The sequence below is a fragment of the Manacus candei genome, unplaced genomic scaffold (genome assembly GCF_025592945.1).
Source record: "Manacus candei isolate 608988 ecotype Guabito, Panama unplaced genomic scaffold, ASM2559294v1 h1tg000043l, whole genome shotgun sequence".
NCBI classification, from domain to species: Eukaryota; Metazoa; Chordata; class Aves; order Passeriformes; family Pipridae; genus Manacus; species Manacus candei.
In genome coordinates, this window is record NW_026138091.1 from 1,782,045 (window position 1) to 1,800,726 (window position 18,682).

Genomic DNA, 18,682 nt, shown 5'->3' on the forward strand with positions numbered 1-18,682 from the left:
GCTAAAGCAACTGTCTTTTTTAAGTAACTGGTTCTCTAGGTGAAAATTATGTCCTTTATCCTGATGTATTGCATGCACTGTTTGACTAATGCAGAGTATTCCTAACTTGTGTCACAGCCATATTTTCATCAGAAAATGTGAAAAGTAAAAATTATATCATACCTAAGTAATTATCCTAGAACTTCTTCAACTAATTTGCTGGGTTTACAAAACCAGAGCCACTCCATGAACCTTTTCTCCCTCCACGACTAAATATTTTTTTTTTTCACTAAAAGAAACTTGATTTTAAAAAGATAGGATTCAACCTCTAAAACTGAAGACTGCCAGATTTCACAGCTGCTCCTTACCTCTACAATGGTCTGACCAAAACCTCAGAGCTGACAGCTCTAAGTTCTGCAAAAGCTGTATTATGATTTTTTATTTCTCAGACATGGATTAAAGCCACCAGTATGAATCTACTGAAGCTCAAGGAAAAGAAACAGAAAACACTTGCCTAATCTGCAGGCTTACTAGTGAGAAAGTGTTTTTATGCTCGCACCTATATACCTATATATATATATATATGCATAAGGGCGGGATGGAATTGTTTCTTTTTCCACACTTCATAGACAATGGAACAGAACCCCAATTCTTGCTTCCCAGTGTTTGTTGGTATTGCCACCTTCTGATACCTGCAAAGGGCAAAACAGGTGGATGAGACCATACTTCTGGTTCCAGACAACTCCAAATGCATGTTTTGACCCATGTCACAAGACACACACAAGCTTTCTGCTGCTTTGTGACCATCAATTGATAAGGCAATCTGTAAAAATCATGCCCCATTTCAGAAATTCAAGATTACAGATCAGGTTGGGGCTTCTTAATGTTTTCTCTTACATCTTCATCAAAAAATTCTTCACTCCTTCCCACGTGAGGAATTTGCTTTTTTCCCCACTCATTGTGGTATTTGCTGTATTGTGTGCTCAGAAAACTAGCAGCCTCAGAAGCTTCCTTTCTCTTCCTATTCCTTATGAACAAAATGGTGATATTTTAGCAGGTATGAAGGAAACAAAATATTTATAAAGCTCAGATAGCTTTTTACTTAGCAAAGCACTGTTACCTGTCTGCATCCAGAGTCACATCATGAACCCCTCTCTGAATGATGTCTCTAGAGGCAGCTAGGTCTGGTATTCGGTTCAGACTTCTCGTATATAAGTTGAGTCCTCCATCCGTCATGTACCTGAAAAAAAATGTGTGGTCAGTCAGTGGGAAATGCAGCCATCTGGCAACTATGTTTCACTCTAAAGTTAATGGACTGTGAAATTCAAGTGTTTAAAGTATGGGTTGTCCTATTAGATGGTATTCCCACTTTCTGTGCCCAGCACAAGGAGATTGGACATCTGCCTATTTTCTAGGAGCATTTGCCTTTTTCTGTGATGGCTTACAGGCCAACTTATTTTACTAAAATATATTTAGACTGAAGCCCTCAAGTATTTTCAAAAACTTTAAGCACATTTTAAGTACTTCAGTTTTGCCAAAGAATAGAGCACCAGTGCAAGAAACACCATTCCAGCTAAAAAAAAATTTAAAAAAAAGGAAAACATGCAGTAGCATTCATCCAACCGGGAACAGAAATTAGGGACCTAAATCAGTAGTCCCCGCTGGGATGCAATTATTCAGATATGAAAGAGATATCCACTGAAGACTTTACAATTATATTTAAGAATATTGTTCTACCTGTGTTTCTTTTGCTTGATTCCCACAACTTCACATTATAATGAATGCCTAATGAATCAAACAAGGAGTATAGTGAAATTTACTCACTCGAGAAACATTAAAAGTTTGCGAATTCAAAGTACCAGCAATAATTTCTGGAACTCCGACCTACAGTTTCATTGTCTCTATGAGAGATTTTGGCACTTATAACTGAGCAGCAACACAGGCCTGTCCTACTCTCAAGACCTGTTTCTTGTTTTCCCAAAGGACCTTTTGTTAAACTGTCTTTCCTCTAAGGCTCTTGTTCTTTATGTTTCCCTTTTGCATTTTTTGATAATCCTAATATAACAACAGAGATAGCACAAATTTATGTGTGGAGGACCATGCACATGTACGGTACTTAGCAGAGAAGCATACATATACAGAAAAAAAGTTGGTATATTTCAGTGAACCTACCTCAAAATAAAATAGGGGTTTACTGAAATAGGTGTAGTCTCAATGCAGGGTTGATGGCTAAAGTGGAGGACACTCATTATTCAAATAATCTTTAACACAAGTTCTCCTTGAGTCATGAAATGGTGCCACTCAAACCCATCTTTCAGTCAAAGAGTGTGTCAAAATACACAGACTCCCAGGCATAAGCCAAGGCACACACACTGCTGCTGCTCCAGCAGTTCTGTTGTCCCTCTCCCTGTGGTTCCTTCTGGAAGAAGATTTAATTAAAACAGACTGTCCAAGAGACCTGAGGGCCAGTACAGGAACCCCAGGAGCACTGCCTCCACCTCTATTGTTAGGGGTGGGTGAATGGAGGAAGGTCTTGAGAGCACACCTGTGGTAGTGTGTGTCACCTGTGTGACAGTTCCAGTTTGAGAAGACATCATGTTCTGGGTGGAAATCTGGATGAAGGCAACCTCAAGTGCACTAAAACACAAAGGGTTCCTTTGATTATTTTTAACAAAACTCTGAGGCACTTTACACACGGGTAAGATTTCGCTTGCAGTTCAGCGAGGAACTTTTGAAACCTTGGTCTCTGGAGTCTGCAGAAGGTAACTTCACATTTGTTTTCAAAGATAGAGTAACACTCACACTTACATACTAGACTCATCCTTTTATTAAATTCAAAATTCAGACTTTTTTGACAGATTATTTAGCTAGGCTTGAATTATCCAGTCGATTTCAAAGCTCTAGAATTACATATTAAATTTAGCTGTGGTTTGAATGCAATCCAGACTATATGGAATTTTTTTTCCTGTATAAGTAAGGGCTGAATGGAGAGACTTAACAAGTGCAACAGGCCTTCCTCAAACTATTTTCTAATTAGTGCTGCATTCCTGTCCCCAAGTGTTTAAAGTAATTAAACTGATAATGGAAGAGGCATAAGGGAGATAAGACTTTACATGCCTCAGTGAATCCTGAAATTTCCGAGCTTATTAAACTGTTTTTAACATTTACCACACCTAAAAATGTTAACTGAGCACATGGCAACTTACTATCTATTGAGTCATCCTTATTACAGATGCAGAGAAAAGTCACACAAGATGACTTTATTCATCCTTTAATGTGATAAGCTAATAAATACAACTTTTCAGGCACTGCAAAGGATTCCCTTTTTTTTATTTCAAATAAAACCATGCATCTATCAAAAGCAACATTAATATTTCCTTTAAGATAAAAGGCCCTTTAGAAACTAAAGTATCACTTTCTCCATATGTCTTCTCTCTTTTCTAGCACACATGAATATGGTATCCTACTTGACAGTCATTAATGCTATGCTGTGGACAACCTTGTCAGCAGTGCTCCATAGATGGATCACTAAGACAGTGGACTAGGGAGATATACTAATATGCTTTCTTTATAGTTATGCTTTTCCTAGAAATCTATCTTTGGATGGTGCTTGAGGTGAGATACTACTCTAGAGAGAGCTTTGATCACACTTAGATTTGCCTTTAGGAATGTATTATTTGCAATTTCATCAGCCATTATTCTCTAATCATAGCTATACTTGAAACTAAGAGATTAGATTGACAGCAAGAATTCTAAATTTATAGAGAGTGAAATAGTGTGGTATGACATGGTCATGTACTCTATGGGATTTCTGTTCAACACTGTTACCTCAGTCACCAAACAGCCCTGAGATGCCAACAACAGCATTGAGTAGAAATGGAGGCATGAGTAAAACCATAATATCTTTTCTTTTTTAATGATGCTTTAGGAGTTCTAACACACACAGGAGTGAAGTGACTTGTGTTCCAAGATTGATATGAGTTGTTAAACAGTAATCTGAAACATAGGGAATGCAGTACCCCGAAGCCACTCAATTGATTAAGCAAAAAAAAAAATAATTGTGATTCTTCCTCCTGGATATTTTAAAAGAGTAACTAATCTAGTCTTTTACAGAAAGATATTGCTACTGCTCAGATGATAAGCACAGTTGAAAAACTGCAATAAAGGCCTATCACACAGACTAGACTAGAAAATATTTAAAGTTAATACAGAGAAAGTCTGTTCTGTCAGCAACTGCTTTTCCTCAATTGCATCCAATACCATAACTACCATCTCAAACAAAACAAAAACACCACAAGAAGACCCATCCCAGAGAAAATGGTGCAAAATGATGGTTTACGAGATAACCAAGACATTTCAGTAAGTAACAAGATGTATCTGTGCTCTTATCAAAGTTCAGAGTAAAATCATCTTGGTGTTAAAGAGGAAGAACAGAATCTGGAGGCAGCAGAGTATCACTGGCAGATTAGAGTTTTTTCTTTGTTTTTTTTTGAATGTATGTATATTATAATATTGCAACCATAACGCAAATTCCACCTGTGTGCCAGAATTTTTTAGAAAAATTCTATTAAACCTACCAATCATGCATGAGTAAATGGGGGAAAAGTGCAGCTTACCCACTATTGATGTCATCAGTCCTCAGGCTTTTCCCAAGAATGTCTCCATCACTCATGTAGCCACCAACATCAGCTTCAGAGGATATGTCCAGATCACCACCTCCTTTCTCACTCATGTCGATCTGTGAGATGTTTCCAAGGCGAGAAACAGCTGCTCGGCGAAGTGGGGTGGTGTACATGAATCGAGAAGGGTCTGTGTGTATGAAGCGACTTGCACTGCTGCGAGGATAACCAGCACCCAAGGACGGGGCATCTCCTGCCTGCAGCCGAGGACTGGCCTGCCCCAGCCTCCAAGTCACCGGGGCTGATCGGCTTGACAAGCTTGGTATGCTTCTCCCATTCACTTCAGTTGTCACAGTGCTGTCAAAAGTTGTCTCCAGTGTGCTGCCAAACAGAATGGAGAAGTCAGTGAACTGTGCTTCCTCTCTTCCTGAGAAACCAGGAAAAGTGAAGACTGGAGGAATGTATATTTGTTTTTAAAAATTCTGTGTGTGTGTGTGCATATATTTCCACTATGTGCCCACATGTGCTTGTGTATGCCCCTCAGTACTGGGGCCAGTCCTGCTTAATATCTTTATCAATAACTTGGAGAGGGGATAGAGTGCCCCCTTAGTCACCTTGTAGATGACAGAAAGTTGGGCAGGATAGTTGATCTGCTGAAGGGTAGGAAGACTCTGTGGAGGGATCTGGACAGGCTGGATCGAAGGGCTGAGGTCAATGATATGATGTTCAATAGGGTAAAGTGCCGGTTCCTGCACTTGGGTCACAACAACCCCATGCACCACTACAGACTTGGGGCAGAGTGGCTCGAAAGCTGTCTAGCACATGGTGTGAGTCTTGGGAATGGTCCTGTGCAGGGCTAGGAGTTGGACTCAAAGATCTTTGTGCGTGCCTTCCAACTCACCATATTCTGTGATTCTGTGATCAGAAACGGACCTGGGGCTGCTGGTCAATAGCATCTGAACGTGAGTCAGCAGTGCCCAGATGGCCAAGGTGGCCATTGGCATCCTGGTCTTTATCAGAAATGGTGTGGCCAGCAGGTGCAGAAAAATAATCATTCCCCTGTATTTGGCTGCACTGGTGAGGTTGTGAGGCTGCACCTTGAACCCTGTGTTCAGTTTTGTCCCCCTCACTACAAGAAAGACATTGAATGAAGGTTCCTAGAGAGTAAGTCATACAAGGAGCAGCTGAGGGAGCTGGGTTTGTTTAGCCTGGAGAAAAGGAGGTTCATGGGAGACCTTATCACTCTCTGCAACTACGGGAAAGGAGGTTGCAGCCAGGTGGGGGTTGGCCTCTTCTCTCAGGCAACAAGTGATAGGACAAGAGGAAATGGCCTCAAGCTAAGCCAGAGGAGGTTTAGATTGGATACTAGGAAAAATTTCTTCATAGAAAGGGTTGTCAAGCACTGGAACAGGCTGCCCAGGGAAGTGGTTGAGTCACTGGAGGTACTGAAGAGACTTGTAGATGTGGCACTTTGAGGACATCGTTTAGTGGTGGACTTGGCAGTGCTGGGCTAATGGTTGGACTTGATGACCTCAGATGTCTTTTCCAACCTATATGATTTTATGATTCTATGATTCTATAACCTCTATTTATAAAATAACCTAAAATAAATTTTATAGGCTTTTAAATAAATGATTATAAAACAATAACCATCTTTGTGAATGATTGTATGAGAAATTTTGACAGTAAAGTAAATCAAAATTTTACATCAAAACATAAGTTGCTAAGACAGTATCATAAACAGTATGGTTAGTGCCATAGTTAATTTTCCCTTGCAAGTCTCTCATGCATTCAGCACTTGGTAATACTCTCCCACAGTCCATATTTTTAGTGGTCTACACAAAACCAGTGTACCTGTGGCTTATCTGAGTCCCTCTAAGACTGGACATGGTTTCTTCCAAATTCTGTCTCAAGTCTGCTATATTCTTTACAGTTCTCATTCTTCTTGTTTCAGGGTCTTCCCCTGGAGTAGAACAGTAAAACCAGCATACACTTTAGTGCACATGAGTTTATAAGGTTGAATAAAGTACACACATGTATACACAGCTGAGAATACACACATATGATTGTAAATAAGTCTGTCCCTTTAATATTTAAAAAAATAAAGCTTCATTCTTTCAGAAATAAAACACATGTATGCCTATAAATCACATATAGTATGTAAAAAACCCACTAAAAAGAGTCCTGGTGAAGCATCCCTGTTAGGGCCCAAATCTATTAATGAAACTCAGATTTACAGTGTTGCAATTTTTATCCTGTGTAATCAAGATGCAACCCCAGACTACGTGATACATTACAAAGTCCTTTTTTACTCCTTGACATTTTACATGGCGTGCTAGGAAAAAAAGCCTCAGCAAATCTGTGTCCAGAAAGAACTGAGATGACTCTTAAAACAACTCTTCAGTATGCACATAACATCCAGGCCATTTCAAAGTCTCTTTAAGTCAGGCACTTAATAAAGCATCTTTCCTGAACTGTAATAGTTTCCTGAAGGGGGACATTATTCTTCATTCAGGAAAAAATAAAACGTACTCCTTGTGATACAAATCTGAACATGATTTATACAATTATGGGTTTTAACAGTCTTTGGTATCCATTGTAAAAAGCTAGTCTGGTATCTGGAATAATGAAGCTCGCAGACCTTCACCTGGAACACCTTGAACAATGTTTACTTCATACAATTTTTAAAAAAAAAAGGCAAAAAAGTTATATATGATACGTCACAAAAGAAAAACATAATAAGCTTCAAAGGAATCTCCAAAAGTTGTACATGAAGAAACAAAAATGCATGTTTTCTAGTAAATTCAGAGATCAAGAAAATTTAGTTCATTTTACTTTTGAACAATAAGAGAATTTTGAAAGAAATTCTGTGACAGATATCACTGATTTGTTCAAGCCTAATATTCTGCTTCAGGTTGTGTCCTGCATCTGTTGCTCAAAAGAAGGTTGACAGGAAGCATCAGTATTACAGTTCTGTGTACAATGCTGAACTTAAAAGTGCAAATAATTTCTTTTTGACTCTATTAATGATAAATTTCATGTCATATCTCAACTTGTTAAGTTTATTTTACTCCTCATAATGGAAATGTTATCAACAAGAATGATACTGTGCAACCACTAAAACTTTCTTTAACTTTAGATTTCAGATTCTCATACACAATAAGATTTTAACCTAATTTTGGAATCCTCATGACATCCAGAAACTGTTTCATCTTTGAATATATCTAATAAGAGATAATCTGGTGAATTTAAACTCAGCATCACACAAAAATCAAGATCAGAAATGCAAGTAGAGGCAAAATACCACATAGATCAATGATATTTCAAATTTGTAAAATGTAAAATGCATAAGCAGATATGCATTGTCAAGTTGCTGCATTTCTCATTCTGTTGCCATCTTCCCTTCCCCCAGGTTTGTATGTGCGTTTAAACAAGATATAATTTCAACAATGGTGGTGTCTCTGAGGAAAAGCATAGAGTATCATCTAAGTGATAAAACAAATAGGAAATGTTTGGGAAGGAGTTAAAAAAATATTATATCCTTTACATAGTAGATAAAATGGGAAAAAGAAAGGAGGAGATCTTAATGTAGAGTGTGTAAGAAAAGTTCAGTAGGACAGAAAACTGGGAAATATTCAACCTGGGGCCAGAAGCAATGAAAATTTTAAATTTAATAAAGCATTCTGGGAAAGTAAAGCAAAAAAAAAACAAAGTCCTACAGAAAAACATCCTGGTAAGGTAAAAAGATCTCAACACAACATCAGTTCAAAAGGCATGGGAAAAATACTGACTTGCAGCTGAACTACAAGTATAGTTTATAAAAAACATTGGGCTTAACATATTCAGTGACATTTATTTCAAATATAAGGAAGAATCTGCAGAAGCAAACTTTATTTGAACAATGGGTCAATTAAGCTACCTAATATTGAGTTTTGACTAAAGGATGAAGCCTTTGAGCTTACTGACAAACTGAATAGCTACTCTATCCTCTCCTGCAGTCCAGGACTTACCAACCAAACATTCTGCAGGCAGTTAAGAAAAAACTCAATTCCTGACATTAAATGGAAATAAATTATTTTATGTACATTCCCTATAACTTTATTTCTACTCAATAGGAAAATGATGCACAGCACTAGCCAACATGCCCTGCAGTTGTGGTTCAGTGTCAAACTAGCTTTCACAGCAATGTCAGTTTGAGGTTTTCCCATCTACTCTGCCCTGGCTGTGTCTTCTGTCCTCTTTGATGCAGTCGAACAGTCTTTCAGGAAATGATGTTTGCCTATTTTATCACTCCAAATAAATTCTACAGTGGTTTAATGATCCTAAAGTCCATAAACCTCCGGGTTGGCACCACTGAACTGACAGTGGGATCAACACCTGGGCAGGATGGAAACAAGAAGTGGGGATACAGGTCCAGCACTGCAAAAGTCTCCATCTTCCCGAGTCACACTCCAAGCCCATGTTTATTCACAATATTTTGCTTCCTAAAATACAATACCTGTATTGTATTTTATTTACATTTTTACATGTAGTACCTTGCAGGAGTAAAATATCTGCACTCAGATTAAAATTACAACTGCTCCTGTTTCTCAAGCTAGATTGTTCAATAAAGCCTCTTGATGATCAGTGTACCCATGGGTCCCAGGTACTTTGCAGAAGCTTCTAAACCACCGTGGAGATTCCTGTGAGGCAAAAAGTTTCATGCCCAGGCTAAGTTCAAGGCAATTACGTCCTATTAGATTGAAATTGCTTTTACAGCCCAGACAGTTCCCAGGCAGATCGTTCATGCTTGCCTCTGGACAGTTGTCTATAGTGCACTCAGTTCCTCACTGTCCCTTTGCCCTTTGCTTTCCCCCAAGCAAAAAATTTGAGTGCCAAATGCACTCAAATTGACTTCCAGGTGCAATTATATTCCTGTCAAAATACTTATATAAGGGACATCCAGGATCTGTTACCTGCCCTGCTGTGAAAGCATAGCTTGTTGGTCTAAGAAAAATTTCTGTTTACACAGAAAGACAAATTCCAGGGTCTAATCAGGCAAAATTAAAGGCAGAGCAATACTTTATATTTATTTCAGGAACTAAATACAATTATTATTTTACAGTGACTTTGCCCTTTTCTTTCCTTGTTTATCCTTGTCAGTTGTTCTTTGCTGTATGTTAACACTGCAAATCTTGCAGTAAAAATGACAGCAACTGTCTTTTTAATATGTATTGTACAGTAAATAGCATAACAAAGCCTTGAGGTATAATTGCAGTACATTAAATATAAGGTACATATATGGCAAGCTGCCAAAATATATTTTCACAATGAAGAATATTTCACTTTCAGACAAGTTATATCACAAAATTGGTGTTATTCTAACCTGTAAAAGTGAAAAGTTTGAGATCTAATCTCATTAGATCTCAGTGACACAAAGGGTAATTTCAAAACTTTTACACCAGTTTTTACTAAAAAAAAGCTACAACTGAAGTTTTATTATATTAAAATGCTATATAGCACTACATAAAAAATCCTCAAAACTAATTATTAGAATGCTTTAAAAATAATTGTTCTTTTCTTTCTTTCCATCGTTCTCTAAAGGCCATATTAATGGACTCCTGCTGTACTATGGATGACAAAGTCAGAAATTATAAACAGTTGAACATGGCAATGGAGAAATTTTCTGCACTGAGTACAAGATCTACACTTTTAGGACAGCACTCTGACTCCCTATCCACATCAAGCCTCCTTCTGTACAGAGAACCACACGGATGATGAATATGTGTATTTTTGTCTGAAAACTAGCTACACTATGCCTGCTAGAGGAGACACTGTGGTGCTTATTGCATCAGGATTGGGGTTAAAGGGATCTTAGACTCCTTGTTGCTTATAGTATGGCCCAATGCTATCACAGAGTTTACCCATATTTTCATGACCTAACATATCAGAAATGCTCCCTATCTTATAATCTCGAGTGGTTCTGGTTTGTATGCTAAAGAAAAGCCACTCTAATTCATACATGGGGAGACTGGGATAAGACTATAACCAGAGTACCCTGAAAATTTCTGTCAAAATTCTGTTCCTCCTACAAGGAAGGCCAATGCAAGTATTTTACTGACCCTATGATATATAATCTCCTCAAATAATTTGTAGCTTCATCATTTATGTTAAACATTCCAAAAGATTTTCTCCAAACTTTTGCCTATAAGCAGTGAACCATTACAGGTTCCCTCAATAAATTTCTGGAGAACACATTTATTTCTTCCATTGAGTGAAATACATTCACAGGAAATCAAAATAAATATTTTACAAAAATCATTACATTTAACCTAAATAAGTTGAACTTTTACATTCACATTTCTGAAGTTCAAACATAATTTCGCATTTAATAATACTGTTCATAATAATTTCTGTACTTCTGTACATGTAATTACAGCCCAAAGCAAATAGAAGAATAACAACTCCATCAATTGTCTGACTTTCATAAAAGAATTTACAAATAATAAAAATCTCTCCAGACAATTATCCACTATTAGATAATAACTCCATTCACAAAGGAAAGTACCAGTTTTAATCTGCAAGTGGGAAAACTGAGGCTCACAAGAAAACAGAAATTTGTCAGTGACACACAGCTGAAGTGGAGTGGGGGCAGGGGAGAGCTCAGTCTCCTTTGCTAGCAAGCCTCTGATCTCTAGAAGAAGCCCCTTTTAACCTACTGGTACAGTCTAATAATAAAACATATGAATACAAAGAGAATTCTTGGTTCTTTCTCATTTTGAGATGACAGCTTTTTTCACTACTTACACACCAAAAATTTTATCTTCAATGTTTAAACACAATCAGAGCTAACGTCCACCAGCAAGGAGCTCCGGGCTAGACACATGCTATATAACCTTTAAAAAGCAAGCAGCCACTTCAACCATTTGACTGGCTGAAGAACAAAGCTTTGGAAATGAACACTTTGAGCACTCTTATAAAGGGTTGAGAGATGAAACAGTAACACAGAAGCCTTTTGAAGCACTTATGTCTATGGACTGCAAATACTCACTGGCATGCACAGATATAACAAAACTGGTTATTTAAATAAAACTGAAACCCTGGCACTCACAATTCCATATACAGGGGTGAAATTATTGGCAGAAGGGTTAGGGAAGGGGGAAGAAATACTGGAGGGACAGTTTGTAGGAAGGCCGAGACATTTTTGTCCTATCCAAACCTTGGATTCAAGATATCAATTTCAAATTAATGAGAACAAATGTTATTAAAATAAAATTATTTAAGAGTAAACTAATAGTACTTAAATATTCCACCTTATTTTTCAAAAAGCTAAGCAAATATGCCCAGTTATTCACAGGCTGTTGCTGCCCCTGCACCCATCAAAAGCAATTTAGATATTTGTCTTCATTTTATACAGTCTTAAGAGGTCAGGGTAAGCAAACAAAGAAGAAATGGCTAGACCCTATTTTTGCATACTACTGCAAATAAACCCAGTTCTGTCTTGGGAAATCACTGTCAAGATCAAAAATCTGCTCCATGCAGATATGTGCTAACACTTGGTTCTCCTCCAGCCCTTCCTGATGTCAAGCCAAAGTTAACTTACCTAAAATATCAGTATAAAGGACCTGTTCTAGGTCACCCAGCATTGTTATTATGACATCTTCATCCAGATGTGCAGTCCCTTCACGCAAGCACCCTTCCTCCTCCTCCTCTGCCCAGGTCCTGCTGGGGAAACGGGATGTGCAGGATGCATTTTCATCATCTGATTTTCTGGTCTCCTCATTGTCACCTGTATGCCAGTCTCCTGACCTCCTGGATGTCGTGCTTTCAGTCGATGGTATTCCCTGATACTCTTGTGGTGCAGTGAGGCTGGAGTGGCAGAGAGAGTGCACTGACTGTGAGAGTGCCTTGGAAAGGGAGCCTCTGCACCTGGCTTCTGCCTCTCGCTGTTGGTAGCTCTGGTTGAACTTGGAGGCATTTCCAAACCAGTTCTCCCTGTATGAGTATCGCCTCTTCTCCCCTTCACTGATGAGCATGAGATTGGTTAGAGACTTCTGCTTCTGAAGACGAACACACCCTCTTCTAACCTCCGTGTCTTTAAACACTGACAATTCAGCAGATCGCTGCATCTTTCTGTCGGGGGCTTCACCTCAGTTAGATTTCATATTTCTGAGAGGGACAGCAGTTCAACTCCCCTGCAAGGTCCTGCGGTTGGTACTTGCATCACTGCATGCTGCACATCCCAGGTACCACATACTTGCACTCACAATGAAAAGCACAGCTCAAACATGCACTGTACATACCGGAACTGACTAGACAGGCACAGTCATTTTCTTTAAAATTACACTGCTGTCTCTGCTAAGCCACTTCTTCCCGTCACATTAATCTGCAGTACTTACAGTCATTTTCACTTAGATTTCTCTCAAGCAGAAGAGAGTTGATCAAACACTCTGCTCCAGCACAGAAGTAATCCCAAAAGCCAACTGTGTTTTCCTCCCTTCATCCAATCACCAGTCTCATCGGAGTGGTGGGCCTGCATCTCTTTCTACAGCTGCTGCCTTCTGAAATCCAAGTAGGCACAAGTACTGTCTTGGGCTTTCCCCCCCCTCTCACCAGCTCATGACTGATCCTAGTGCACAGCTCTTCACTTCAGATGGGCTGACACAGAACTGCAAGTACAGCCTCCACATCAGAGCTCAATAAAGAGCCAAAATTAACCAGTGAAGCAAAGCTCTGCACAAGCCTCCTTACATTTTAGTATTCAACCTGCATTCCCAGATATATGACTCTTCTCTGCTACTGCAATGAATGCTGCTGGCTGCCATGGCAGCAAACATCCTGGTGAATTAAACCGGAGACACAGAAGCCTCTGCCCAGTTTACAATGCCACAGGTTTCAAGACCCAGCTTCACCTGAATGGGATGCTACAGTAACAGACCTAGTTCATGGTCAAATCCTATTTTTCTCCCCAAAAGGTAAGGATGACAAATTATTTCTTCCATATCACTGCTACTCCCTATGCAGGAAGCTAAAATCAGACTTGCAAATGGACCTTCAGTCTTGCAATTTCTGCTCTGAATAAAAAATATATAATTTAAGATCTTAAAGAAGATAAAAAATGGAATGTAATAGTACCTGTCTGGTGAAATGAGATGATTTATAAAAGGAAGTATTTAATTTCTTTCTCCTTAAAAATGTACCTTGTTTGCATCTCTGTGAGATTCAGAGGCTAGTATGGAATTAAAAAGATGTAATAAAATATTTTTTTCACAATCTTCTGAAGAAAACCTATTAATGGAATAGTTTTATAATTGATAATGGAATCTTTTATAAAGAAACTCAGTATTGTATGTGAACTAAATTAAGCAGTTCCAAATGTTATTTTTAAATACATTATCCAGAGAGAAAAAAGACTTACTTTTAAATGTCTACATTTTCTACAGAGAAAAAGATATTAGTCCCAGAAATAACAGATGAACAAAGAAATAGCTGAATTTAATTCTTTTTTTATTTTTTTTTAGATATAAACTTTTTATCTAGGGGAAATTAATTTCACAAAGAATTATGTAGAAATCTACAAATATGCAAATACATATGCTGTATGTATACACAAAAATATAAACTGCTTTTGTCAGGATGAACTTATGCATCTCAAGTTTCTACCTGAGAAACACTGGCAGGCAAATAACCTTTAAAAAAACATCCTAAGAAATACAGACTGTTTGAAGATCTCCTGTGTGAATAAACAGATGTTAACAGAAGCCTCAGTGTATTTCTTGCTTTTCACTGGTTCAGTTTACAGTTTTTGAAGATACATAGAGGAAAATTCTTGGAAATTTTAAAGGAAAGGTACATTTTTTCCTATATAACTCTTATAAACACAGAACTAACATAGAACAAAAAATCAGTAGCCTCGAGAATTGGTTTTCCATATTAAAGCACAGACAAATTCCTAGAAAGACATGTTCCATAACAAGAGGAGGTACCACTCCCATCTCTGCCTAGCCCACAAAGTCAGAGGAGACAAGAGGAATGGTCTGTCTGCCTGAGTACAAAACTGTCCCAAATATTAAGCACCTGTCACTTCTTCAGCATGAAAACAGAAGGAAAGACTGCTGTGTTTACTCCCAGGGTCTGCCAGTTGCAGTGACATATGAGCCCTTAAAAGGTTTTTATGAATGTGATGGTGCCTGCCCGCAGCAGAGCCTAGCAGGCTGGTGTGGATGCTGATGTTGTCCCAGAGCTTCAGCACTGCCCACATGCTCCTGCACCAGTATGCACTGATGGTGCTATGCAGTTGTAATGGCCTGAGGAGCATGTCTGAGGAAGCTGTGGTTGTTAGAAAGACCTCACAGGGATGTATTTACAATAGAGAATTTGAAAAATGAAAGGCAATCTCACTCTTTTCTCACTCATTGTTTTTAAATCCTAAATTTATACTCAAATTGGTATAGTATTCTCAATTGTTTTGAATTAACAGGAAGAACGATTTGGCCCTGTCATGCCAAAATTCTCTTGGTGATTTTCTTGAAGTAAAGAGAATGTGGACTTTTCCTACCATGAAGACCAATTCTGAATCTCTTTCTGATACTCCAAATCCATGAATGGCAACTTCCTCACCCGCCCTTTCATGCCCAAACAACTGCAGGCAGTGGTTTGTCTCCATGGTCAGCTGTAGGCAGGCATGGATCTGCTCGGACTGCACACCAAGCTCACAACATGTGCGTGGCCATATGTAGCAGTCACTGCTGCAGTGCTGCACCTGACCTCAGTAAGACCTGCAAACACGGAGTGTCCCTCGTACCAAGCACTGCTCTGCTGGGGATGCACTGCACAGCACGACTGCTCAGTTCTGAGCATGAATAGACCAGATACAAGATTGCCAGAGCTAGACATGTATATTCAGTTCTGTTTCCAGCTGGGATCAGAAGAATTTATAGTAGGGGATGAAAAAACTTCACCCAATGAGCCACATGAAACCTCATGTATAGTGTTGGCAATAGGTGCCACACCACTCCAGGTTGGAATGGTCTCTGGAAGCAGTACAGCTGCTGGGAAGCTCAGTGGGTCTCAGTGTCTTGGCTGACCTATTCCTTCCCCCAGCTGAGGAATTCATCACAGCCCAGTTGCAGCAGCACACAGACCATCATACTGGAATGAGAATGACACCTGAACTGTGTGACAACCACGTGAGGGCAGCTGGTAGCTCCAGCATTCACCTGCCCCATTTATTTTTCTAAATATATTAAAAACACGAGTCAAATGCTGTTAGATGGAGGTACTGAAACTAATCACACAACCTTCATTCAGTCTTCATGGGTACAGCCCTTAATTACAAGGTTATATGAACTTTTCTCCCATTCATCACATTGCCTCAATTGGTAGACATGCCATTGTGGGCATCCTCAGATACAGCAGATACTTATGTATCTTGACCCGAGTGCTCTGTAGAAAGAACACTGAATTTATCCTTGTGCTTCACCACATCTCTCTGCAGGGTGTCATTTGACAAAACATAAATTTGCAGTGTCAAAAATTCTCAGGGTTATTTATTGAAAAATCATTTTCTAAAGCTCAACCTCCATTTTAAAATGATGAAATATAGCAGCAAGAAAATACATCTTTCTAAACTAAGAAGAAAGTATAGGAGACCAGAGGAGAGAAAACAGCATTATTCCCCAACTAGCTTGCAATTCAGTGTGTTCTCCACCCACAATACAAGAATATGTTTAGCTCAAGAACAGCGTAGGGAACTTACCCAAGCCATCACAGTCAGTGTTACATGCTACTTTATCTTTACTGTCTCTTTCATAAAAGGAATTGTAAAAATTATTTTAAGAACTAATAATCTTTGGGCAAATTTTGCTGTCAGATAAGACTTTCTTTGAAGTCTCAGTGGATAGCTTGGAACCCTACAAATGACTTATGTAATAGATCTGCAAATGCATAAGATTATGAATCCCTTCAGCTAAGCTCACTTGAAAAAAATTGTAAACTATTTCTGCATCTATTAATTAACTATTTGTTTTGGAGAGTAAAAAATTAAACACAATGAACAAAAAATACTGAAAATTGAAAAATATGCTAATCCTGCCATTTATATTGGCCTGTAACTCCTAAAAGTACCTTTAATTTCTGTTTCATCTCTCAGATTTTTTAAAATAAGTCAATATTTATAAAAATATGAATAATTATTTAATTAAACACTTCACATTAAGTTCTTTGAACATGCCAACACTTGTTAAAGCCAAACACCATCATTGCTTTCATAAAATAACACTTTGTAGTTTACTGACATGTAAAGATTTCAATGGATTATTAAATAATTAACTTACTGATATCCTTCTCTGATAAACTTGCTGCAGAAACTGATAAATATCACAGCTACTACAAGTAGAAATACTGGGTAAGAAAATCTGAACAACTTGGTCCTAGCCATACCATGAATAACACATTCTCCTTTTATAAACCTGTCTATGAAGGTATACTCCAGTTTTGCAGAAACATAGATACTGAGTAGTCTTGTTGAGGCAACTGGTACAAAAAGTACATGCAAGAAATAGTGTTCATACATGAATGCAGAATTGTCCTTTATTTAGGACTCCTAAATTTCTGTCTGTGATTTCCTGGACAGAGGTCTACACATCTGTGTGCCATATGTGCAACAAACCTACCATACACAGACCACATCAGAACTACTCCACAGGTGACTCATGTCTACAAAAGGGACTCATTCAGCATATGTGTATCATTGGTACCATGCACAGAGAAGGGCGTGCAGGAAACATTAAAACTGCTGTGCACATGCTCTACTGCTGACCTGCACGTTCACTGTGGAAACACCTGGGAATGCTCTGGCTGAGCTGTGGAATGTTCAGAAGGGGAAAAAAGTTAGGAAAAAAAGTCTGAAGCACTTCAGATCACATCTGGAACAAATTTTCAGCAGAGAGAAACAGTGAAGAAACTCAGATTTACGGTAGCTCTACCAAGATGCAGAACTGTCTTTAGGCATAAGTTATGTATTTACCTAGGGCAGCAGATTAATGTGGACAAGCTAAAAATAAAGAGGTTGTCCAGTTTATCAGGGCCATACTTCTGTGTCCAGGGCTACATTGTCCTCCCCACCTCCCTTGCCTTCCAGGACCATTCCCTTCTCATGCCTGTGCAAGTAAAATTAAGTAATCAATTGCAGAGAAATGGGCAGAAAACAAGAGGTTTGAGCTCTGACTTTGCCTTTTACCAGCTCTGAGTTGGAAGACAGCAAAGGCTAGAAAGGCAATCAACTCCCTTAGAGGAGGAAGACAGCAGGGGAGAGCTGGAAACTACCTCTACAGATTCTTGCTTTACTCTCTTCTTTCCCATCACCACTGTTGAGAACTGCCTTGGTGGGCACAGAAAATACAATCATGATTTTTCACCACTAGAGCAAGGAATCTAGTTTGGGTTTGGTATCCTGAATCACTCAAGAAGAATGGTGCCAGAACAACCACTCATAAATATTTTTAGAATTATTTTTTCTCCACTGAACTTTTGCCTGTATTACAAAGAAATCTTGAACCAGACATGGTTAAAGCATTATTTTAAAATCAATTGTCTTATTTTGCTCCAAAGTGGATTAGGAGCTCTGATATGATCAGCTCCGCTGGTTATGGGACCAGTATTCTTCAGCCAAGAGACAATAAAAAACAGGGGTGAGTAAACATTCTGAAAGTAGAGAAACAGTTTATACAATGATATAGGCTAAGATATCCTAGTCCTAAGCATGTCAGCCTTAGTTGTAAATATTTGGCACTTAAAAAATAATAATGATTAATGAAGCAGAAACATGATACAGGTGGGACAGCACTTTATGAACACAGTCCTCCAAGCTGTTTACTAGTTTCCACAGATGCTCAGTCTTTTGCATGATTCTTACTGATCCTTACTGCTTACAAATATATTTTGCTAGTGTGTTGGCTACCAAGTTGCAAAAGAAGCTCAAGATAATATAAAGATGATGCTCATCCACAGCAACAATTGAAGATTTCAGGAAAAAGGTAATATCAAAATGAAAGAAACTGGATTCATCTCTTAATACTCTGAAAAGAAATGACCAGACCAAGGAA

General features: G+C 38.5%; 1 protein-coding gene across 2 annotated transcripts in view; it reads right to left on the bottom strand.

The window, feature by feature from the left end:
• The window catches only part of NAV3 (neuron navigator 3), a 254,918-nt gene that overhangs the window by 101,504 nt on the left and 134,732 nt on the right, over window positions 1–18,682 (bottom strand). For both annotated transcript variants that reach the window (XM_051795689.1, XM_051795690.1), the window contains exons 10-12: window positions 6,453–6,561; window positions 4,596–4,979; window positions 1,100–1,219 (exon numbers count right to left, since the gene is read on the bottom strand). In XM_051795689.1, the coding sequence (XP_051651649.1) occupies window positions 1,100–1,219; window positions 4,596–4,979; window positions 6,453–6,561 (613 nt within the window). The remainder of the gene's footprint in view (window positions 1–1,099; window positions 1,220–4,595; window positions 4,980–6,452; window positions 6,562–18,682) is intronic.